Raw genomic sequence first — 24426 nt, forward strand, 5'->3', positions numbered from 1 at the left:
AAATCCCACATGACAGAACTGAGAGTTTATACATGTACACACACACACACACACCGGTGACATTCAGGAATATAATTAAACAGGCTTGTCGAAAAAAATTGTTACGTAATTACTCTCCATCTCTTACACACGCACACACACACACACACACACGTCATGTGACCTGCTTCTGCTCCAGAGTCACACTGAGACAGAGATGAGATGAAGCGATCTGACTGATGACTCTGATTACCTTCACCCAGCCATGATCGCACACACACACACGTAGACGCCCCGCTGCCAGCCCACTGTCTCCACAACCCCTCGAGTCACCTAAGCATCAATGTGAAATCTTTCAGATAAGCCTTTCAACTGAAATGTTAGTTTACAAGACGAACTGAGGGCAAACGAGTGATCCCTGTGGTTAGGAACAGGCTCAGGAGTGCCAAAGCGTGTGTGCGCTCCTTTCTTTCCACCCCTGCTGTACTCTCGAGCCTCTGTTTGATTGGTTCGGTGACTGGCAGCTGTAACGGGTGCAGCAGTGTCTCAAAAGGTGAAGTGTGGATCAGTAATGGGATGAGGACGTACCGTAGGGGTCTTATAGCCTATTGAGAAGGAGATCCCGTTTACAATACTGTGCCAATGATACACCCTGTTTCTGTCCTCTTACATCGAAAACCACTGTTTAATCTTTCTTGTACGTATACTACATACAAGAAAGATTAAACAGCCACACAGTAACAAGTTTATAACCAGTTTTGTGTTGTTTCTTTGTGGCTCATCATTTAGTTTGCAAGTTACAGGTTAAAAAGCTAAGAACTTATTGCATCAGGACACATGCTCCTGAGTTGGGACATCACGGGGATGTTCAGGTTGATTGAGGATCTGTGCCAATAATTTAGATTGTTTTAATAGTAATGCATTAAAACAATGTTATACTATTATTAGAATGATGTTAAATTTTAACCTGCCTCCCTATTAGTTTCATGTCAGGTTGGTATCTGTGAATAAGTCCATGCATGTGGCTTCACCCTCTTTCAAATGATTGTCTCTGTGGGGGAGTGTTTTCAATCATCCATTATGGGGTGACTGTGGCTCAGGAGGTAGCAGGTCATCTACTACTACTGGAAGTTTAGTGGTACCATCTCTGGAGCTCATTGGGCAAGATACCAAACCCCAAGTTGCTCCTGATAAGTTCATCAGAGTGTGCATGTTTGCTAGAAAGCACTCAGACACAGAAGGAGGAGCTTGTGTGGATGGGTGAATGAGACGTGTTGCGTAAAAGAAAGCACTATATAAGAACCAGTCTATTTACCATAATCATCACAAAACAAGTGAAGTCAGAAGGAAAGTCTTCCTGTTTGTTGGTTTGAGATTAATTGGTGCTTCATGCAGCCGTGGTTTATCAGATGTTATCTCTTCTCAGCTTGTTGTTTCACTGAATGTGTGTTTTTCGGGCGAGGGTCTTCTGTGTGGGCAGGGCACAGTGAAGTATGGAGGAGAGGCAGGTGAGCACTTTACACAGCAGACTGGATGATGCAGAACGAGTGCGTGTGGGCCTAAATCATGCTAAATAGCCTTCGTTCTTTGTCAACATGTTGGAACAGGCAAACATTTGGCCCCATGTTTCCTTTTCTGTATGCAGAGTGAAGCGTGTAACTTGCAGATGTCAGTTTGCACTATGCCAATCTGCAGTGCGCTAATTTATAAACCAAAATATAGGCAGGTAGCTTCAATAATGATCAGCATCCTAGCAAGGGCATCATCAAATTAGCAATTAAAAACAAGTAGAGCCACTGAAGGAGCAAATAATCTACTAAACATTAAGCACAGGTTTGATGCATATGTGAAAAATCAGATCAGTGAGGCAGCTGAAGGAGAACTGATGCTTTTGATATGAAGGTAAAATCACCAGCTGCACATTATTGGTTACTGACAGCTCAGGTGGAGTGCAGGACTCATTCTTTACTAATAAACTGCTGCCTCTAATCTTTGTGACACAACTGACCTGTGCGATGTACAGATAATGAAGTTACAGCAGCATGTGCATAAATGTGCAGATTCCTCTGTTTTGCTGTGTTTTAGTTTTTTTCTTCTTTTCGCAGCCTGTGTTGAGCTGCAGGTATTTATTGAAGCCAGTGTGACATATTTTAAGACTGAGACATTCCAGGTGTGTTTGTTCCATTAATAGCTGTGTTTTGACATATATTTCAGTTTGATTTGCAACAGATCCAATATTTCAGAGAAGAATAAATAAATAAATTACACCCAAGTTCATTTTTGTTAAGAAAAGCCAGACGGAGAGTATTTCACTGTGGACCAATCTTTATGTTGAAATGTGACTAAAATCTGAAACACTCCAAACCTGTGGCTCACTGTGAAAGCTCCCTTAGCTGGAAAACTTTTAAATACATCTGCACGAGCAGCACTTTAAATTAAACTGACGCTGCATTTAGTGAATATCAAAAAAAGGATCTACACTGTTAGTAAATCTGTCCCAAAGAGACTATTTTAGATAAGAATAGATATATTTAAATAATTCATGCATGTTAAAAGCTAAAAAAGGCCTAAAAGCTTTTCCCCCCCAATCTAGTCAATCTATCTTCAGGTTTTTACATCTGTTTGAGTATGAACACGTTCAGCCCAAAACAACACCGTTCCCAACGCCGTCGCTACTCCTTCCTCCGCACTGATGAACTTCCCAACACCATCATTCATATTAATGCCACCGCAGCCGGTATCAGCCGCTGTCCAGCAGCTCAGCCTCTGCGATGAAGCGATGAACGAGGGCTCATCAGCAGCGTGGAATTTTCCTCAAAGGCTCCAAAGATCAAAGTCGAGCGAAAATCTGGTTCGCCTTTCATAAAAATTCAATTTAATACGTCTTTGATCATGCACATTGCACTTCTCTAAATCAATGACTTTTGAATTGTGTTAAGAAAGCTCGTCGTGTTTGCTCCCTTTTGATCACAGGATTGCAGGAAATCACTGATTTGGTGTGCGTGCCTTGTTTTGAGCAACAAAAAAAGAAAAGAAAATGTGGTAGAAGTAAAGTGTTTTGGCCAAGCTGTTAAAAGCCTCCTCATAGCTGCACGGATCAGATTTTTTTATTCCCATTACTCCCAAACCCGTGAGTGGGCAGGCAGTAGCATCTGACGGACATTATTAAGGTGACTAAAATGACCAATTTTTAGAGCTTCACTGGTTTCTGGAGATAAAATCAAAGGCAAATTCAAATGCATTTGAAGCCACTTGGAAATATGCAATATGATGATTATCCGACACATATTCGTCCTCAAAACCAGAGGACGCAACTTTTTAGGGTTGTAATAAGTTTGGTTCATATACAGTTTTGTCAAGAAAACATTTATTTTACAAAAACGTGGGCCCATAGTCCCAACGTTTCCTAGTGATAGCTGATAGCAGTGATGTTGGTAAAGATAAAAGTTATTAGCAAAGCGCCTTCCAAAACCGAGAGAAGCCGACAATGATCACTGACTGTTTTTAGGGGCTTGTTCAGATTAAATAGAACAAGATACAAAGTATTAAAACATGTTAAAAACACAACAGCCTTTATAAGCACAGAGTAGTTTGGACCTAGAAGCAGAGTTCATACGTCATCACTTAAAGACTGGACTGAGCAAAAGGAATATACTCACTTATAATTAATCTTTCTAAGCTTTAGATGATCCAATCACGGCGTATGACATGTAAGAAAGGATATTCAAAAGAAAAATGTAACTGGACAAAGCTGCACTATTTAGGTTATGTTAATCCAACAAACTCGTGTCAGATAACAATGCTAGAAAACAGTCCCTCTTAGAGTCTCAGCAGCACTGAGAATATGTTCATTTATTTTCTACAGCCTACGATGAGAGATGGAGACGAGTGGCGATGGAGCTGATTTTATGAACTATCCGTGTAGTCTAACATACATGTAAACTCGCTGCCTTAAAAATCACCACTATGAATCTGTGCTGATTGTGTGCGTCTATGTTAAAGAACACTACAAAGCTTAGATGTTGCAAGGAGAATGTTTGTTGTGGTTCTCATTACAGGCATCAACACATTAACTTAAAATTGGGGGAAAAATGCAACAGTACAGTTGTGGTGACTTGGATGTCTCTGAGTGTATTCCTCCTTCAGTCTTGCATTTCTTTGGTGGCTCTTGCTCCTGTCGGGCTTCATGTCTCTAACGTTTGTACTTGTCTTTTCTTTACTTCCTGTTTTACTTTTAAAGTCAGTATTTTTTAAAATTAATTCAGTGTCAGTTTTACACAGGCAGGCAGCACGGTGGCACGGTGGTTAGCACTGTTGCCGCACAGCAAGAAGGTCCTGAGTTCAATTCCACCATCAGGCCAGGGTCTTTCTGTGTGGAGTTTGCATGTTCTCCCCGTGTATGCGTGGGTTCTCTCCGGGTACTCCGGCTTCTTCCCACCCTCCAAAGACAAGCAGCTTGTGGGGATAGGTTAATTGGATAATCCAAATTGCCACTAGGTGTGAATGTGAGTATGAATGGTTGTCTGTCCCTGTGTGTTGGCCCTGTGACAGACTGGCGACCTGTCCAGGGTGTACCCGCCTCTCGCCCTATGACAGCTGGCTCCAGCGCCCCCCGCTACCCTGAAAAAGGATAAGTGGAAGCGAATGGATGGATGATTCTGGGATTGTTCTTACTTGTGTTTATTACATCTACCTTAACTCTGTTTCTTTTGTGTGACACTGGGTTAAAAACAATAAGCATATGAATATAATAGAAAAATCCATCCATCCATGCCCACAGGTTGTGGGGGTAGTCTGAGCAGCGAGGCCTTTCTTTCCCCAGCCACCCCCCTGCCCAACATTTCCAGGGGGAAGCTAAGGTACCAAAGCTGGCCAAGAGATGTAATCACTCCAGTGTGTCCTGGGTCTGCCCCAGGGCGTCCTCTCGGGGTCTTTTCCCAGTGTGACATGTCCAAAACACCTCATCTAGGAGGTGCCCAGGAGGCATCCTGGTCCGATGCCCAAACTGCCTGACTCCTTTTGTTGTGGAGGACGAGCAGCTTTACTCTGAGTGACCATGACCTGTCTCTAAAGCTGGGCGTAGCTAACCTTTGGAGGAAGCGGCTGCTCCGATCCATCATCTCATTCTTTCAGTCACTACCAGGAGCTTGTGGCCATAAGTGAGGGCAGGAATTCAGATCAACCAGTCAACATGGTTTTCAGGCTGAGCTCTCTGTTCACATCCCTGCTGATGCTGCACCAATACATCTGTCAGTGCTCCGCTTCACTCGTACAAAATGTATCCATTTATTTATTTTTTCTGAAGGTGAAACAAGCAGTGAATTCTTTTATGTAGGTGCCAACTTTGGATTGAAAGACTTTCAGACAGATGGAAAGTGTAGTATTCCTCCCCAGCAGCGAGGAAAGAAGTAATGTTGGTCAATATCTAATGATGGCGTGTAGTCTCAGTAGGCCTGAAGACCCCTCTGGTGACATTACCACAGCATTTGCATTTCCCAGGCTCTCCTGAGAACAGCTCATCTCCTGAACAAACAGGAATACGATTATCACTACCAGGCAGCGATGGCAGCCCAGTCAAAGTGAGATAACGTGAGAGGTGGTGATCATTCAACGATATGAAACTTGAGTCGAAGCAACAGCAAGAAAAAAGTGTTTTCGTCTTTTTCCTATTTTTTCACACGTAGTTTGAGGTTTGATTTTAGTCTCTTTGATCAGAACAAGAAATGAAGTTAACAAAATGATATTAGAAGCCCTCGTGTGCATGCTACAGTTGGCAGTCTTCTTCGTTACACAAAGATTAATAAACTGTACTGCATCCATGGTGCATGCTCTCACTTAAACTATATTCATTCTTTGGAGCATCCACATTGCTGCTCACCGTGTCCTCCAGCATTGCTTTATTTCTATATTAATTAATTAAACATCCCCTCTGTTGCTTTCATAAAACATATAGATGTTTATGCCGTGTGTAAAAATTCAGCCTGAAATGATCAGCGTATGATTTATTTTGCCCAGTTCTGTCTCCTTACATTTCTAAATATACTGTATACTCAGATACTCGAAAAGCTTGAAACCCTATAAAAGATGCACGAATATGTGTTGTTTTTAGTTCTTATTATATTCAGTATGTGCCACACACAGTTGGGTGATTTATCTGATTAGAGGTGACTGGTGGGAGGGTGGGATTTGCATGGTAATGGTGTTTTTATGTAATCACTCGTGGCCCTGGCATCAAATAAAATATTCCGTAAATAAAACAATAATAAACAGAGCCAGCAGTGGAGACTGGGAATGCGCGAGATAAAGAGGATGTGCATTTGAATATGGAAGCTGCTCTCTGAGTGATATTGATTACAGCTCCTGGTTAAAGTACGACTCTGTCAGCTTTACCCAGTGTGGCTTGTAATGAGCATAACGGTGATGACTGTAGAAATGAAATGACATTTAAATATAAATGACACTTTCCATGATGCTCGGCCTACCAGTGTGTCATGTGTATGCAAAATCCATTAACATGTCATCGGTATAAATGACAGTGATTGATGTTAATTGAAATTGAAATTTGTCTGCCTGTTTCCCGTGTCTCGTATACACACACACACACACACACACACACACACACACACACACACACACAAATGAGCAGCATTAGGGCTTCTTGTAAGCTGTAAACTTGTAGTAACTTCTTACTGTCATCACTTTTAAAAGCACTGTGACTACAGGAAAATGCACTTCTATATTTGGCTGCGACAGCATTATTGTCACAGCCTGTTTTGATCACAAAACTATAATACTATAATAAAATGTTGAATTTAAGACTGCAGTCTGGACCTGTGTAGAATAACTGCACTTCGCTGATTGCTGTCTAATTACTTGAAAACAAGCATTTTGCTCAGTTCTATCACTAGTTCTTTCAGTCTGTCGCTGAGCGATGGGTCTCCTTTCAGAGCTGCTCCGAGTTTAACAATAGCTTCCATTGAAAGTGGGCACACATACTTACCCATAAGTGAAAGCATCTCAATCAATAAAGCAGACATGCTTAACAACTTTATCACTTTTTTAACCTTTTTCTTTCATCTGCTAATACTACAACCACCTGACACTGATGACACATCTGTGCACAGCAGAGTAAAACATTCAGGCGTCAGATGATATTTGAATTATGCACCTAAAACTAACTTCTGTGAGAGTGTTTTCTCTTATGCTTTTCTATTGTTTTAGATATACAGTTATCACAGTTTTGTTGCATTTATTGTTTGCAGTCGTTTTTTTGCACAGTTGCATTTTCAGAGTCTTTATTATACGAGCAAAACTCATTAATCAACGTTGCTATAAAATGCGTATCGCAGTCATTTAAATAGTGGTGTTTTTTTGGCACGATTTAAAAGAAATGCTGCTTAAATAAAGGTGGTTGTCCTGCACTTGCTATTCAACAGCTAAGCTGAGCAGCATACGAGCCAGTCATGGTGTTGCACTCACCCACAGTTCCATGTTTTGGTGAGCATAGCTACTCGTTTTCATAGTGAAGAAGTAGCAACTATTAGCATTTAGCAGTTTCGTGCTGTGGTGCAGGAAGCCAGAGATGTTGACTGTGTTGGCACTACAGACTGATCCATTAATGCGACTGTGCAAAGGTGAAAAGGAGACTTTTTAAAGCCTGTTTTGGGAAAAAGTCGGCAGTTTTCAGTAGATTCAATTAGCACACGTGCAGTTTTTGTGTCCCAGTGACCTTTAAGGTTGAAGTTATGGCTTTCTTGCCTTTCATTTAGAAGGAAACTTCAAAAATAACTTCCTAAATAAATGCACAGAGCTGTTACTAAGATGGCTAAGGAGTGGTGACCCTTGTGTCTAGAAGGCCGTTATTCAATTAATGAATGGGAATTTGTGTTCAGTGACCTATTTCCTATTTTATGATTCCTTAAACTAATTAAACTAACAGTTTTTTTTATTACTTTGAGTTGTGTTTTATCTTATCAATTTAAGCCTCTTATAAATGATAGTGGACCGTGCCATAAATTCAATATTCTGTGCACTTGCTGCTATGATTTAATTTTTCCATCTGCACAGGAACATGGTGTTGGTATGGATGGTAAACATTCTGTATTAATATGTTTAAATCCAACCCAGACATCAACATCAGTTGGCCTCTGCATGTCAGTTACTATTGATTTTAATTCCATTTCAGATGCATCGATTCAAAGATCATCAGCAGCGAGTTGGTTGTGTCAGAGCAGCAGTGGCAGACACACAGATAAATAGATGGAGATGATGTGACAGAACTCTTAAGCTCAGCTTCTCTCTCCTGCTGGGAGACATGCTGTGATCACTCTGTAAAATCCTGTCTCATTTAAGGAGTGTTGCTTTAAAAATGTGAAACATTATTCTCTTACAAGTGGGACACGCTGGGATCAGATTACTTTCTTTACTCAAAAAGTCTTTAAAAAAGAGTAGCACGACATTACCGACATGGTGTAACTTGAAGCATCTGTGAATCTTTCTGTGAGCTTCAGAGAAGTGATTTTAAATCAGCTCAGTTTCATTTTTATAGTGTTAAAACACAACAACCGTTTTTGTTATTCATAAAGAATATTTATGATAAATTTCTTTGCTTGTACAGTTGCAAAACATATTTTGGACTAAACCAGTAGCACACAAACAAACTTTTCATATCTTTATTGATCAAACTGCATAATCATTCTGCGCTGAAGAGGAACAAAGGCTTATTCACTGATTTATGATGTGTTTTGGACCAAAATGAGACTTGCACAATAAAAATACTCTGTTTACCCAAATTGTTGCCATGATATATTATACCAACAACACAGTCATGCATGTACAGCCTGTTATCATTATCATTAACTTCTTCTTCTGAATCAAATCAAACTTTAAGTCTATCCCACCGTCATGAAACACAACGCTGGTTTGGACAAAGTTGATACAGGATTCAAAGCAGACTTCTTGCACTAATGAGACATCTCATTGGCTCAGGCCTTTCTGTGTGGAGTTTGCATGTTACCTCTGGGTACAGTTTCCTCTGGGTACTTCAGCTTCCTCCCACAGTCCAAAGACTTGCAACTTAGTGAGGCTGTTGATTATAAATTGGCCTTGGATGTGAGACAGATAACGTGCTTAAAGTGTAGAGAATCCACTGGTTAAAATGTGACTTGTAGTCTAAGGCTACGTTCACACTGCAGGCGAAAGCGCATCAAATCCGATTTTTTGACCCTATGCGACCCATATCCGATCATGCTATGACAGTGTGAACGGCGCAAATCCGATATTTTCAAATCCGATCTGGGTCACTTTCGTATGTGGTACTGAATCCGATACATATCCGATGTTTTAGAAAGCGACTGCTGTTTGAACGGTCAAGTCGCATTAAATCCGCCTTTTACGTCACCGACACAAGACTGAAGCCAATTATCAGCGCCAGAGAAGCGCCCGAGAAGACATCGCGAACGCTTCCTGGCCATCCAGTGTGGATGTCAGTGAAACTGTTGGGAAGACAACGTAAACATTTTATTTGTACTGTATAATCTGCAGATTCTGACAGAAATCTGCAGCTATCCTTTGAAGCACCGCTCCTCTCTTAAACGGCAATAAGGATCATTATTAGGTTATTTACATTATTATGTAAATAACAAAATAACTTAAAGCAAAAATTGGGAAACGTGAAGACCGAAGTCTTTATATTAAGGCCATCAGTCAAACAATACTGTTGCTCTGGGTCTAAACAGAGCGCGTTGTGTGTGACATCTTCTTTTGCGCATGCGGGCCGCTTTGAGCGTTCACACTAGAGAGCGTTTGCTGTCGCATTTTATTTGTAGTGTGAACGAGCAGACAAAAAAATCGGATTTGATCAAAAAATCGGAATTGAGCATTAAGACCTGCAGTGTGAACGTAGCCTAAAGCACTTTGTAAAGTGCTTCCGTACATATAAAAGTGGGAATGTTACATTAAAAGTAATCTTTATTTATCTTATACTGAGCTACAGTGCAGCCCTAGCTTATCATCTGTCTGAAATAAGCCATCTGTCTGAAATAAGCCATCTGTCTGAAATAAGCCATTTTAGCTTCAATCCTGTTAAATATCCCAATTCTTTGATCTTTGGGCTGAAGGAAGAACAACACTCGGTGTATAAATGCTCAATCAACAATCTCTTTATTCCATACAACACTTTGAGCATTAGAAAACGTCCAGACGGAGATGTGGACAGGAGGGTGTCCGCAAGATCTCGAAGTGTCTGACCGTTTCTCACATTCTTGTAGCTTCAGCCCCCCTCCAAAGTCATAAAACCTAAACATCCACATTCTTTCTCTCTCAGTGAGCCGAAGTTATGACCTCGGCTTCCTGTGCAGTATGTTCCGTTCTTTCTAATCAGACAAATAAGGCCATGATTCTCTGAAAACAAAATTTCTTGTAAATCAGCATAAAACAATGTAATTCATTTACAATAAATCAGCAGTCTAATGTAATACAAATCAGTCTAATAAATCTAATAGTTGTCACCTTCTTCTAAGTCAGGAGTTAAAACTACATAATGATTTCACAATCTTTAATTAGGGGTACAACGTGGCATAAGATAATATAACAATCTCACAACCCCCCTTTCTCCAAGCCATTTTTTTCTGATTGGCTGACCCTTCCAACATGAAGGGTGCATGAGTCCTGCACTGCATCGCAGCACAGCTGTGAACATATGGTATAAGATCCTGCAACCTAAGCAGAATGTAAGCAAGGTGTCATTTTATTCCTTTAATGTATTCAAGCCACCGCAGCATTTGATGCTTAAGTTATAGGAAGCAGCCTATGAGTGTGAGGTAGAGGCAGCAGTCGGGCTTACTGAATATTCACAGTCTGATGAATGTAAAATATCCCCTCATGCTTCAGTTGTCAGATGTCGCTCTACCTTGTGTGTTTTATTCTCTGTTTCTCGCAGCATTCGTCTTCATTCTGTTCCTGCAGTATACACATCGCTTTAGCACAGTGGCCTGACTTTGCTTCAGCCCTGAGTCTGCATGTTTGTGTGTGTGCACTTGCAGGCGTGTGTGTTCTCATGTTTCTGAAGCTGTAGCTAAACATCTCCACCAGCTGGTTGGAAAAAGGAACTTCTGCTCTTGTCCTCTCATCAAGCTCCCACCCACTCAATGGCTTTCCTCTATTTCTCTCTTCAGCCTATACATCCACACTATTCTCTGTGACTTCTCTGTGTGATTTCTGCTCACTCTTGTGATTCTTTAGGCACTTTTTTTTTTATCATGAATGACAAAATGTATGTGACACACAGTCAAAGCTTTCCTTTGTTCATTGACAATATTAATGCAAAAAATACTCTAGAGACATCAACACCTTACGTTTAAACCTTACAATGTGAAGCACCTGTGGTGTTGTGATTTGGTGCTATATGAATAAAACTGAACTGAAAAAGAAATGAAAAGTATTTTAGGAAAGAAAAGTACTTGGTCAGCTTTAGGAACAGCTGATGGTTTGCATGCTGACAACCATGAACCGCATGCTTGAGCGCATCTTAGAGTGCCCCAAAGAGAAGCTTATCCCACTACCATATTTTACTATAATTAGTAGGATTTTTCACCACTTTACAAAGCTGTGACATTTGCAGAGGTGGTCTTGGAGCAAAAAGAATAATGGCATTTTAGGAATATTAGGTTGCTCTGACGTTCAAAATTTGGTTGGATGGACTGGCAAAAAGACATTTTTATAGATATTTGCACTTCCCTGAGATTTCATCCCACTGATTTTGTCGAGTTTTCCAGTGAAAATGCATTAATAAGTTGGTTCACACATTCATGGTCCTGAGTTTGACTCCACCTTCAGGTCTTTCTGTGAGGAGTTTGCATGTTCTCCCCGTGTTTGCGTGGGTTCTCTCCGGGTGCTCCGGCTTCTTCCCACAATCCAAAGACATGCAGTTAGTTGGGTTTGCTGGTACTTCTAAATTGCCAAGGTGTGAATGGTTGTCAGTGTTAGCCCTGCGACAGACTGGCGACCATGGTGTACCCTGCCTCTTGCCCTGTGATAGCTGCGATAGACTCCAGCCACTTGTACCTTCTTCAGGTTCAAACATTTTACTACAGTTTGAAACTTTTGGCTCATCATGATGATTTTCATCGTCATAATTGTTTTTTTAATTAGCAAGTATCCTGATTAGGAGCATGTTGGAATGAGAGTTATTATGCAGCTCAAAGCTGCAGCACTACAGGTTGTTTTGAAAATGGTGGACGTATTCGGCATCTCAAATTCGCTGAGATCATGCCTAGCAGGGGGTTTTCTTTTGTATCAGGTGGTAAATGTGTTGCTTAACGCTGTTAAGTTTGGTCATTTAACATGGGAGACGCATGAGGCAGCCTCATGTGGCCAAACCAAGAACTGCAGTTTTTTCTGACTAGGCTTCATTTTTCAGTCCCGGCGTTTGCAACTCGATAGCCTCACACTAACACGCTACAAACCAAGATGCCAAGATGTGATTGGTAAGAATTTCAAGACCATGTCTGAGATCTTATCCCAAGGTCCAAACAAAACAAATTAGAGGCAAGTAGAAGTACCGCTGCTCTCAATAGTACCTCCTGCTTCTTTGAAGGTCACTTTAACTCAGGTCTGGCCGGCAAACCATGAAGTTCAATCAACATACAAATGATCATTTTAATGTTAAATTGCATATTTCTTTATCATCTGAGGACATGTTGCTCAACACGTTCCTTTTATTTTGCAAGCAGCAGATCCCAAACATGTAACATACTATTTTTAAATATGAGGAAGAGAATGACGCAAAGGCGATGAATAGAAGGGGAGATGACAGGAGGATGACAGTGTGAAAAATTAGTGGTAAGGATAGATGGATGAAGAAGGAGTTGATCAAAGAGAGTTGAGAGAGATGCACAGAGGGGAAAGGGATGGACATGTAAGTCATGTGGAGAGATAGATGAGTAAATGCTCTTCCAGGGATGAAAATGGAGAGACAGAAGGATGGATAGAGGCAGTGATGCAGATGGAGGAAGAGAATGATGATAGGATGGGAGGAAAGAGGAATGAAGGGATGTCTGCAGTCTCAGAAGTGAGAGGTGACAGGAAACAGCTGAAAAGGGTTTGAGAGAGGGATGATGGGATGATGCAGGCAGAAAGATAAGTAGAAGGATGGAAAAAAGAGGCAATGCAATTGAAATGAGAAGCACTTTCAGTCGAGAAGCAAGTGATGAAAAGAGGAGAGAGAGCGACGGAGATTGAGAAGTGCTTGTAGTCTGAAAAAGAACTGTTTTGCATTTTTCTCACGCTAAGCTGGCCTGACTAAACAAATTAAATCTGTTCTCAGAGCACCAGTGCTCTTCAGAGACCCAACATCTTACGGCACCTGAAAAACCTGCAAAAGTACGAAACAGTGTATATTAACGAGCTGTAAACAAATTGAAACAGTAGAGATAATTGGTCACCTCTGCCTCACACCAACAGTGTTCTGTGTTTAATGTGTCCAGCACATATACAGCGCTGCGCATGTCCCCCTTCCTGATTTATTTTTACATATTTACATATTTTAGATCACCCAAATAATTCTAAAGTTAGACAAAGATGACCCGAGTAATTGTAAAATGCAGTTAGCTTTTACTTGAATGATTCGTTTATTACAAAGAGCTCCTCAGACCTGTCTGCCACTGTGTGGAAAATGTGCGGTCAAGTTTTTCTGATAATCGGCGATGAGCCTTTTCACGTCACAGTGGAGGAATTTTGATTGACCCTTAGTTGCAGACTTGTTTTAATTCATCCACATTGGAGGGTTTTCAGTCATGAACGGCCAGTTTAAAGCCTAAAGTTAAAAAAAAATCAATCGGATTTAAGTCCAAACTTTGACTAAGCCACACCAAAACCATTCAATTTGTATTTTTGACCCATTCAGAGGTGGACTCACTGGTCCTGACAATATTTGTCACGCTTACATGTTTTATTCAAAAATCAGGAAAAGAGGGCAAATGCTTTCTCACAGCTCATCCTCTCTCCCAGGCATCAATTACTGCTGTTCTCTAAAACGCCAACAACCAACCACAAGGTGCTACTTGGCATCTGCGCCGGGAGTTCAGAATCCAGTCTAAATGTTAATGTTGTTAATGTGTGTTTTAACAAAAACAAGCATATTTTGCTGAACCAAACAAGTGGACCATTCCTTCTCAGTGTCCAATATTCCCTCAGCCAGCATGTCAAGTGCTCATGCCCTAGGAATGAGAACAGGTTGCATATGTATGGGTGACCATTTGAATTCAATTCTTTTTTTGTCAAGTTCAAGCCTGTAGAGTTGGACTGTCCTCCATCAAAGATCAAAACCATTTTAAAACTGCAAATTAAAAAAGGGTCCAGACAAAAAAGGGAAGCGCATTTCTGTTCTGATAACACTTAAACTCATTTGATTCAGTCATGCATCTCTATGCTCTCTCTCACACCTTTACATTTATTATAATTTGGTAGTCGTCACTGACAACTTGCAGGAAACTCTGTGATAGTTAAAACTGAAACAAGCTTCCAAGCCATGCTCCTCTTTGAGCTTCATTTTTCATGCATGCTGTTCATATGCACGTATTGTTAATGTACATCGTGGACGTGGAATACATTTCCATAAAGATCTGAATGTATGTGGTTCGAGGAGGCACATGCTCATACTGTCACGCTGTGTTTGCTGCTGCTTCGGCCAGGTCTCTCCTTTTAAAGACATTTTGATATCAGCAGGACTTCCTGGTCAATCAATGAAACCCTTCTGTTGGATGAGTCACAGATACGACATATGAAACTTTTTCGTTTACCCTGAGCCTAGCCAAACGTCTTTGAGATTCTCATTCACGTGACAAATTTGTGAGCGCCGTTCGGCGCTCATTATTGTTTGAACGCTTGAATTCCCATCGTGTGCACACTCCTGAATTACCCATTGACATTTGGGTGTAGTCTCAGTTGGGTTTTGAATTCTCCTCATCATTTCCATTGAATTTATCTCATTCCATTACATCTCTCTCATTAGTTGCTCACATTTAACTCCGTATCCTGCACTCTACCATGTTATGAGGACACAGACGCTTCCTCTTCTGTATTCTGTGCTGCAGGCTGAGGCACAGTTTGAATATTTCTGCACCATAAATAAAAGAGCGCGTCTCTTTCCGCTGTTATTTGCAATCGACCTTCCTCCAGTCGCTCGGCATCTAACTCAGAAGAACTTTTCAGAGTGTGTGCACATGCGGGAGTCCGCACGCATGCATGAATGAGTGTGTGCGTTCTCATGATTTTCCTTTGCGTGTGTCATTCCCGCTTTTGTGTGTTTCCCTTTTCTCTTCATATGAATTTATTCAGGGCTCCGCCGAGTTGAACTTACAAACATACAGCGAAATCAATATGAATGTAAATGTATTCCTTTATTGCCATGGCTGGGAAACTTGGTTTGGTCTCATTTTCATGCACAAAAACATCTCTGAAATTTATGAAGTGAGGCAGACAACTGCACACTGTGTAATTTGTGTTCTTTAATGTTCTACTTAGATTGCAATCATAAGAGTGCGCTGAGGTTAATTGGTCGTATGCATGCTGTTTACTTTCACTTTCCCAGGACAACTCACTCAGCAAAAAAAAGGGAAAGTGCTGCAATAACATGCTCTTAAATTCTTTCATTTACCTCAGCGTCTCTGATTCCCCTCCCGTTCCCATCTCCTTAACCATCTATCTCTTGTCTCCTCTATCCTTTAATATAAAACTTTTCTTTTCTTGAAACTTTTTGTGGAAAAAGATGCATAAAAGAAATATTGCTTTGTTGCTGTGTACGGCCAAAAAAAAGCAGAAAAGAAGAAAAACAGCGTGTTTTCTGCAGTGATGAATAATCATTTATAGAGTCATCCTGCAGTGTTTGACTGTCTTTGCTGAATAACCAACCCTTTAAATCAAACCAAGGAGCGCCGATTTGGATCAAGTGCAGTTTTTTTTCTTAATTTGATGCTCTGGAAGTCATTTCTGTCCCCTGCTGGGTGTTTTTAAAGTCCAGTTTGATACTTGAGTGTGTGCTGCTGCATGAACTGATGTGTTCCTAATTTCTCTGTTGCAGCAGGAGAGCAGCCATGGATATCATCTCCTTGCTGGTCTGCCCTCTCCTCTTCATCCTCCTGTCCTCCCTCCCCTCCTGCTCCTCGTCCATGCTGTGTCCGAAGCGGTGCACGTGCCAGAATCTGCTGCCGTCCTACACGGTGCTTTGCGCCAAGACAGGCCTCCTCTTCGTTCCGCCCAACATTGACCGCCAGACGGCTGAACTCAGGCTGATGGACAACTTCATTACGACGCTGAGGCACCGTGACTTCGCCAACATGACCAGCCTGGTCAGAGCTCACTTTTTTAACACCTTCACATTCATGTTTGTACTGTAGCTTCCTTCTGCTAAGCAGGCTCCACCTGGGCCGCTCCTGCCAGGAAACTCTTTTTTAATGTTGTTTTAGCTTTGCATGAAAAAGATCACAGCAACCAAGTTATTCTAAACATTTATGTTACTGCTGCCCCACATATTGATTATATTTACTCAACCGTGCTCTACTTATTAGCTTATTAAACAGCCTTTTGTTTACATGAATTACATTTTTTTGCACACTGAGCCAAAAGACTTGTTAAGCCATCAGAGATGAATCAGTGCCCATTATTACTTCAGTTATATTGCAGCAACAGTTCAGATTCATGCAAGATGTTATAGGTTATTAATGTTATGCTTGAATTTATTGGGAAAAGTAATCCTGTACTTCAGCATCTCCCAGCCTGCTTGACTGGATTGCTGCAGATGAACAGCAGCGGTCATTCTTAAGTTAAATGCAACATTTTGAAGCTGCAGAGTTAAAACAGCTTTGATCAACTGGAGGAAGGTTTCTCTACCCGATTCTGCTGTCAAGTCTCAGTCACGCAGTGACATTACAATAAAGTGTTAATCATGGAACATTTTCCACATTGAACAGGTTCCAGGGTTTTACAGAGAGCGTTTGATGCCGTGAAATAGCTCGTTACAGGAGTTTCCCATTTTGCTAATGAACTTCTGAAACGGAGTAACAGAGTAACTAGTCCCACCTGACACTGCAGCCATCCTCCTTTTGAGGAGTTGATGATTGACCTGCATTGGCCTGTAATTATTTGTTGTCATGGCCCATTATGTCAATTCACCTTCATTTCGTGTGCTCCTCTCTGAGTATATGTGGTGAAACTGAGAGCATAAGAGACAAAGTAATGCATGAGTAGAGAACAAGTGGCAACCTGTTCCGGGGCTGAAAAGTGAAGCCAGTGCAGTAATGCCAAAAACTGTAGTTCCTCTAATGGCCTCTTGAGGCAGGCTCCAAAAGTGAGTAGGTCCATAAACTCCCATGTTAAGACGTGAAATGAACACGTTTACACTGAAACACATCATTACTGCAAAATGAAGTAAATACTTTAATTTAATCATCGTCCTTGTGTCTCTGTAATGTTGCAGTAGCAGAAATGAAACAGGGTGAATGATGTTTTACATAAAGATGCTGACCCAAAAAGCCTGCAAGTCTTTGCCAGAACCATCCAGACCCAACAAACAAAGAGCAACAGACCAGAGTGATACTTAAATACACGTTTTCTAACACTATCTAGAACAGGGTTTTGTCACACAGTTAGATCATATCTAATATTTTTATTTATGATATTTGCATCTTTGTAAAACCGTCGGTCAAAAACTAGACTCATCGTGCAGCATCCTATGGCAGAAATGCAGAAATTGAGGACACCTCTATTTGAAGTACATTTACCTGACAGAAAAGAGTAACCAGTACAGAAAGAGTAAAGTGCCTCACTGGAGTTCAAAATAAACTCGGAAATAAACCGTGCATCACAGATTAATGGTGTGATAGCATCTGAGGAGGGTTTGCAAGCATTCATCAGTCAGAGTAAAGAAAACTCTGAATGTGAAAGTAAGAAATGAGGCAACATGTCATGTTTATTCCACAGAGAGCTCAGAAAACATTAGGAACATCTGCCCCTTACAGCATAACATGTTGACTGAGGTGACATTTCTGATATCTTAATGGATTTCACTAATTAATCCCACCGTAATCACAGTAATGGGGGCAACGAGGCTTCACTGCACGCAGCTCAAGAAGAAAACCACCAATATCACCATATTTACGCACCAAATAGACACACTCGTCACAGCTGGAGACTTCCTTAGTGTGTGAAAAATAACTTTTCTCTCTAGTGTGAGCACAACAGCATGGAAGATGTTTGCTCACACACAAGGAAACGTGGGAAATGAGGCTCTAATCGTTTGGTGATGAGCGTGACGGAGCGCCACAGATGTCCCCTGTGATCGAGGCTCATTTCCACAGCAGATTCGAAATGTGTGGGGGCTGATTGACCCTTTCTTGGGTGTTAATCGAATATATTTTTGCATCTTTGCACTCATATTTTGTGTACAGTGGAGGTATTAAGCAGACTGCAATTCCTGACCTCAGCAGCGAGCTTTTTAATGATAGCTTTAAGTATAAATGGATACCGGACTCATTCATTGACCCATTGTACTCTCACGTTAATTACTAGTATCATTCATGAAAAAATGTGGAAGGTTAAATACAAGTTTAATCTCCACAGACCCGCGAGTTCAACCTGCTCAAACTAAACATTATATCTTAAGTGGTGACTCATAAGCTATCACTTACCTCCCTACACAGAAATATGCCAAAGTGAACCTTATTAGATTGCTTTTATCCATTTTGCACCATTTTTGAGTTGGCAACAAACAACGTGTTGGTGTTTTACATGAAAATGGGTCATTTAATGTGGATCTTGTGTTTTCCTGCATGTCCAGATCCACCTGACACTAAGTCGAAACACCATCAGCCAGATCAGGCCGTACACCTTTGCCGATCTCCAGGACCTCCACGCCCTCCACCTGGATGCCAACCGCCTCACCGTGCTGGATGACTCTCACTTCCAGGGCCTGGTCAACCTGAGGCACCTCATCCTGGCCAACAACCAGCTGCACAGTATATCAGAGGGAGCCTTTCAGGTACTAAAGCATAGCTGAACATCCAGCTCATGCAGAGAAAATGTATATTTTTTAAATATGTAAAAATATTTTAACTCTTATTAAACCAGTAAAGAAACTCTGGAGAACGGAAATCCCCATCTTGATCGTGTCCTCAAAGACACGTGAAGAAGAACTTTTTAATTTAATTTCGTATCAGAAATTGGGCCAAAATCTAGACACATAAATAAAACTACAGGGACAAAAATGTCCATTTAACCTCGGACATTAAGTAGCTTTAAAATTATGATTTCAATTTAAAAAATAATCCTAGCGGTCCTACAAATTAAGCTCTGCTTCTCAATACGCAAAACCATTTCACAGTGTAATTAAGAACTTGCTCTGAAAATGAACTAAAATCACTCACATAAAGGATGCAAAACTCTTAGAAGTGTTTAAATTGCTCTTTCTGCTGCCACCAGCTCCTCTGGGTAAGCCCAAATTACACTAACAAAGTGTTTTAAATCCAACTAATTTTAATCGGTGCTTTTAACATTCGTTGTCAACCAAGCGTTCACACAAGAGCCAAGATCGTGAGTGGAAAAGTTATTGCAAAGTCATTAATGAAAAGTTTCAGTGCTGAGGGTCAAGTGTTGTGTAAGACAACATTTTTGGCTCTAACTCGAAAGTTCAGCAGAAGCAGCCAGCCCTGCCTGCCCGCCTCACTCTGCCACCCAGCTGGACACCTTTTTAATAACCCGGTCCTAGAATAAACCGTGTCCCCCGTCTTGATGATGCTGTCCTTTCTCTGCTCATTAAAGGACTAAAAGTGTCCCCTCAGGACTGGCTCACAGACCTCTGCGGACATTTCATGAAGATAAACTAGAGTGACGTGAACTCTGACCTCACTAATGGATTGAACTGTCTGAACTTTAGTCCGACCCTCACTGCTCCGCTCTCACTCGCTGTATCAGAAAGTGTCTCATTTTACACATGGCTTTGACCCTCTCCTCCTTCCTCCTTCATGTCGCTCTCACTTTCAAGACTTTATTATCTAAGAACAAGTGCTGTTTCTCCAACTAAATCATAATAATAGCTAAAAGTTGATTTTACTAAAAGTCCCTTGAGATCCAGCACTCAGAGTCAATTTCCACTAAATGTAGTTTAAATACAAGTGTTTTCAAACATCCTGCAGACAGCACACAAAAAAGATATTTTTTTTGTCCATATGCATAAAAATATCAACACACTGCACTTGACGAGACTTCAGTGTATATTTTGTTTGCAGCTGTCCAATCACAGTCAGTCACTGCCAGGTAATATACATGAAGAACGTCTTCTTCTTTAAGTCTAATATACATTCTCTAAGGAAGAGGCTCCAACATAGATAAATATAATGTATTAACACAATACACTAACCTTGATCTACTCTCACTTATTTTCTGACATATAACCAAGTATAGAATGTCACAATGGCAGATAGCCAAACTTTATAACAATGTGTTCAGTTTGTGTACAAATACTGGTAATACTGTGAGCCTAACACTGAAGGAAGCAAACAAAAATCAGTGAAATGGGAACACAAGACAAATATCATCTTCATTTGTAAGCTATTCGTTAGCATGCTGCACGTGGCTGAGATCGTCGTCTACTGGCTTTGGGGCATGATGGTAGGAAACTCCAGTCCCCACTGTGAAAACCAGTTATTTCAAGCACCGATTCCCCACCATTAAACTGCACATAAACAGTTATTTTCAGCAGTTTGAACAAAATCAGTCATTTTCTTGAGAGGACAGTCGTGGAACGGTTGGGACTCTGTTCTGCTGTCTTTGAACTTCTCTTCACGCCTCTTAAAGTTTCTTTTGTCAGTGAGAAATGAGATTCCCTTTGTTGAAAAAGCAATAAAGCATTGATTATTGTAATGAGAATCAAGGCATTGTGACATTCAAACACTGTCCTGATTGTGTGAATTATGAGAGCAATTACAGCAGCAACAACACTTTAGCTGATCGCCAGGCTTTTATTGCGCTCCTTCAATCCAGCTTCATCTTCTTCTCCATCTTTGTGTTTCTGCTCATTGGAATGTGTGCTGACTCGTGACATTTCATCTATGTCCACATTATGAGAATTGTTTAGAGGCAATTAGAGAGAAGAGCCTGGTTTGGAGTGTACACTACTGACCGCAGTAACTGATTTCATTTTTTCTTTGTTTGGATTCAGTTCCCAGAAAGATGATTCTGTTCATCTGGATGTTTCGTTCTTTCTATTTCTAAATTTGTATCTTTTCTTATCATACCAAAGATTTTCTTTGTACTTATTTCCCCCACTTTTGTTGGAAATGGAATTTTTTGTATTTTTTTCTGTTGGGCCTTCCTTCTTTTCTTCCCTTTTTTATTTGCAAGTTTCATTTTCATCTCTTTTCCATTTTATATCCTTCTTATTTATTATCTGTCTCTTTACCCTTTAATGCTATACTTCAGCACTTGAAGATAAAGCAAAGTCATGCTTGTTTTTTTTTTAATTATACCACTTTGAGCCTTTAAAGTCACTGATAGCATCCTGCCTCTGTCGCCCTCACAGGACTTCCTGGAGACTCTGGAGGATTTGGATCTGAGCTACAACAACCTGGTGGAAATCCCCTGGGACACCATTGCTTTGCTCGTCAGTGTCAACACCCTCAGCCTGGACCACAACCTCATAGAGAGCGTCCCAGAGGGAATCTTCTCCAACCTGCACAAACTGGCCAGGTCAGGATCACATAACACTGCAGTGCTGCAGCCTGCCTGGGTTTGACTGGAAGTGGGAAAATGAAAGCTCCAGCTGTATTTAATTTAAACTGCCAATTACCATTCACCTGCACTTACACAAATCAGTATCACAACGAAACGTGTAATGGACATGCAGAAGTTGCGTTCGCAGCAGGGGGAGATAATATATTTAAAGCCACGAAGTCTCTAGTGAGCAAGAAACGTATGCACATTTCAGGGTCCTTGGATTAATATGTCTATCCATGTAAATGACTTAATAATGGCTGTTTAAACATCTTCCAGTGATTATTTACATGTTGGCTTCTGTTTCTGCAACTTAATGCAACGTTTTCATGTGTGTGCATTTCGAATTTTGGAGAGGCAAAGCGTGAAATGGACACATTGACCAGCGTGTCTATTACACACATGGTCCACCTAATGCGTGTACTTACTTAATGACCAGTAGAAAGGGGATGAAAGGGGAGGAGCTTCAGGTTGCTTGTCAAGTTTGGAGAGTGTAGAAGATGATCCAAATGAAAAAGAATCTTGGGACTCTAAACCTTAAAAGCCTCACCAGTCCATCCATCCATCCACCCTCGTGACAGAACAGTCTATATATAGGTGCTCAGACAGCCCTCATCCCGCAGTCTCTCTTTAGCTCTTCTGGGGTATTCCAAGGCTTTCCCAAGCCAGCTTGATGCCCTATGTCTGCCCCGATGACACCGTCAGAAACCAGCTGGCAAAGACAGTGAAACATGCAGCAGCTGAAGAACCCAATATGCTCTTAGGACATGAACATTTCTGGTTAAATATGCTTGAGATAGAAAGGCAGAATTATAACAACTGTGGAAAAAATTCATAGTATTAAAAAATTCATTTCTAGGAAGATTATTTAAAGCTGCCATCATTCCAGTGACAGAAATATCTGAATGGATAAAGAATAAAAGGCTTATTAAAAGAGTTCTTTCTGTCCTGCCAGAATACACATTATGTGCATGAGTTTTTATTTGCACTGAGGCTTTAAAATTAAAATAAACCTGGTAAAATTATGTTTTATTAATACATGCACACACACACAACTCAAAGAGCTTTACATATTTATATATATGGCTTAATTCTTCTGAGTTTCTTTTACGATATGGTGGAACTAAAATCACACAGCAAATCCTTCAGTTTTGAAGCTCATTTTAATGGAAATTAAGCCTTTGAGTATCAGCTCGCTTTGGAGGAAAGCTGTTCAACAGCTCTATGCTCTGAACCTGAGAAATGCCCCCTATGACCAGGACTGTATTACGCCTTCACCTGAGCAGCTGCAGGTTCAGCATTTTGCCTGCAGGCACGTCAATATTGGACGATCGTAATTGTTGCAGCCCTCATTCAACGGGGATTTGAAATAGTGACCTGGACTGCTTCTCTGCAGGCAGACTTCTTCTCCATGTCTCTGTTCTTAGAGCTGGTTACACACTGTTTAAATGTTTGCAGTGCTCTGTGCTCTCCAGTCCCAATCCAAACTCCAGAAAATCTTATAATTGACTGATAAATGCCAACATTGCATTAATGCTCTTATTATATGGGGAGTAAATTCAGTCAAGAGGCACAAAATGCCATTTAAAGCTCATTAACAATGATCACTCATTTATGTGTAAAAGGGAAAAAACTAACAGAAGATAAATAGTCTTTAAAACAAGGCTGAAATTAATGTTTTTTGGGAAGAAGGATACAATTCTTTAAAAAAAATTAATGAAACGTCTAAATGCTCTTGCATCATAGTCAAGCATGTGATTCACAACAGCAGACCTGTCTAAAAGCCAATGAATCACCAGTGACAGCTCCCCAATCAAAATGCTGTTTTTATGCTGAAGCTAGTTTACGTGTGACGTAATTTCCCCCCAACTGGCAAAAAATAGCATTTAAAGCTCATTAGCTGAAATCAATTTTCATTCAAGTCCCTGATTGATGTTTTAAAGGCAACTATAGATAAATATTCAAGCATTTTTTAAAGGTTCAATTAGATATTTTTGCCCTGCAGACAAATCTTTTACTCAGTGTTTGTTGGTGCACAGGAGAACATTTGCCTCCACATATATTTTACACACACACACTCACAAATAATACACCACAAGCTTGCTGCACATGAAATAACATAATTGAAATTTGTCAAGTGCAGATTGTGTGCTGCTGTCACAGCCATTAACTTCTTGTTAAGTCATCGTTGTTGGTGAATATTTCTGCGGGGACCTTCTAAAGGGAAATACACTTTCCTGTATTTGTTGCTGACAGCAGTGAAAGCTTGACTCTCCTGCGTTATTACCGGGCCCAATGTTTTGCTGAGGAAAATTACTATTCAATCCTCGGAGACGACGAATGGTTGATGGAAAAGCCACCATGGAATATCTGTATGTTGTTAGGTCTCTTCCTTCTGATGTCACTTTGTGATGCGGTCACAAGCTTTAATTTCAGATTTTCTACATGCTGTTTGGAACGTGTGAGAAGACTTCAACTGCCTTTGATGTCACTCGTGAGTCTGTGTGTTGGATCGGACAAAAATTGTGCACCATTTTTCTTACCATCTATTTTCTAGTGCTGGCTGGACTTGCATTTTTATAGTACTTTTCATACAAATTAGACCTTAAAGCACATTTAAGCATACACTGATTCTCTATGAGTAAGCATTTGGCAACAGTGGGGAGGAAAAACTCCCTTTTAACA

At 40.7% G+C, this 24426-nt stretch overlaps 1 protein-coding gene across 5 annotated transcripts in view; it reads left to right on the forward strand.

Annotated features, from left to right (window-relative positions):
- Positions 1-24426, forward strand: part of LOC113037032 (leucine-rich repeat and fibronectin type III domain-containing protein 1-like protein) — a 409870-nt gene that overhangs the window by 334383 nt on the left and 51061 nt on the right. For 4 of the 5 annotated variants that reach the window (XM_026193741.1, XM_026193744.1, XM_026193739.1 and 1 more), the window contains 3 exons: positions 16058-16325; positions 18812-19012; positions 21551-21717. In XM_026193741.1, coding sequence (XP_026049526.1) covers positions 16071-16325; positions 18812-19012; positions 21551-21717 — 623 coding nt within the window. In that variant the 5' untranslated portion in view covers positions 16058-16070. The remainder of the gene's footprint in view (positions 1-16057; positions 16326-18811; positions 19013-21550; positions 21718-24426) is intronic. The other variant, XM_026193740.1, reaches the window with a different exon arrangement.

Source organism: Astatotilapia calliptera, chromosome 14 (genome assembly GCF_900246225.1).
Source record: "Astatotilapia calliptera chromosome 14, fAstCal1.2, whole genome shotgun sequence".
Classification (NCBI taxonomy): Eukaryota; Metazoa; Chordata; class Actinopteri; order Cichliformes; family Cichlidae; genus Astatotilapia; species Astatotilapia calliptera.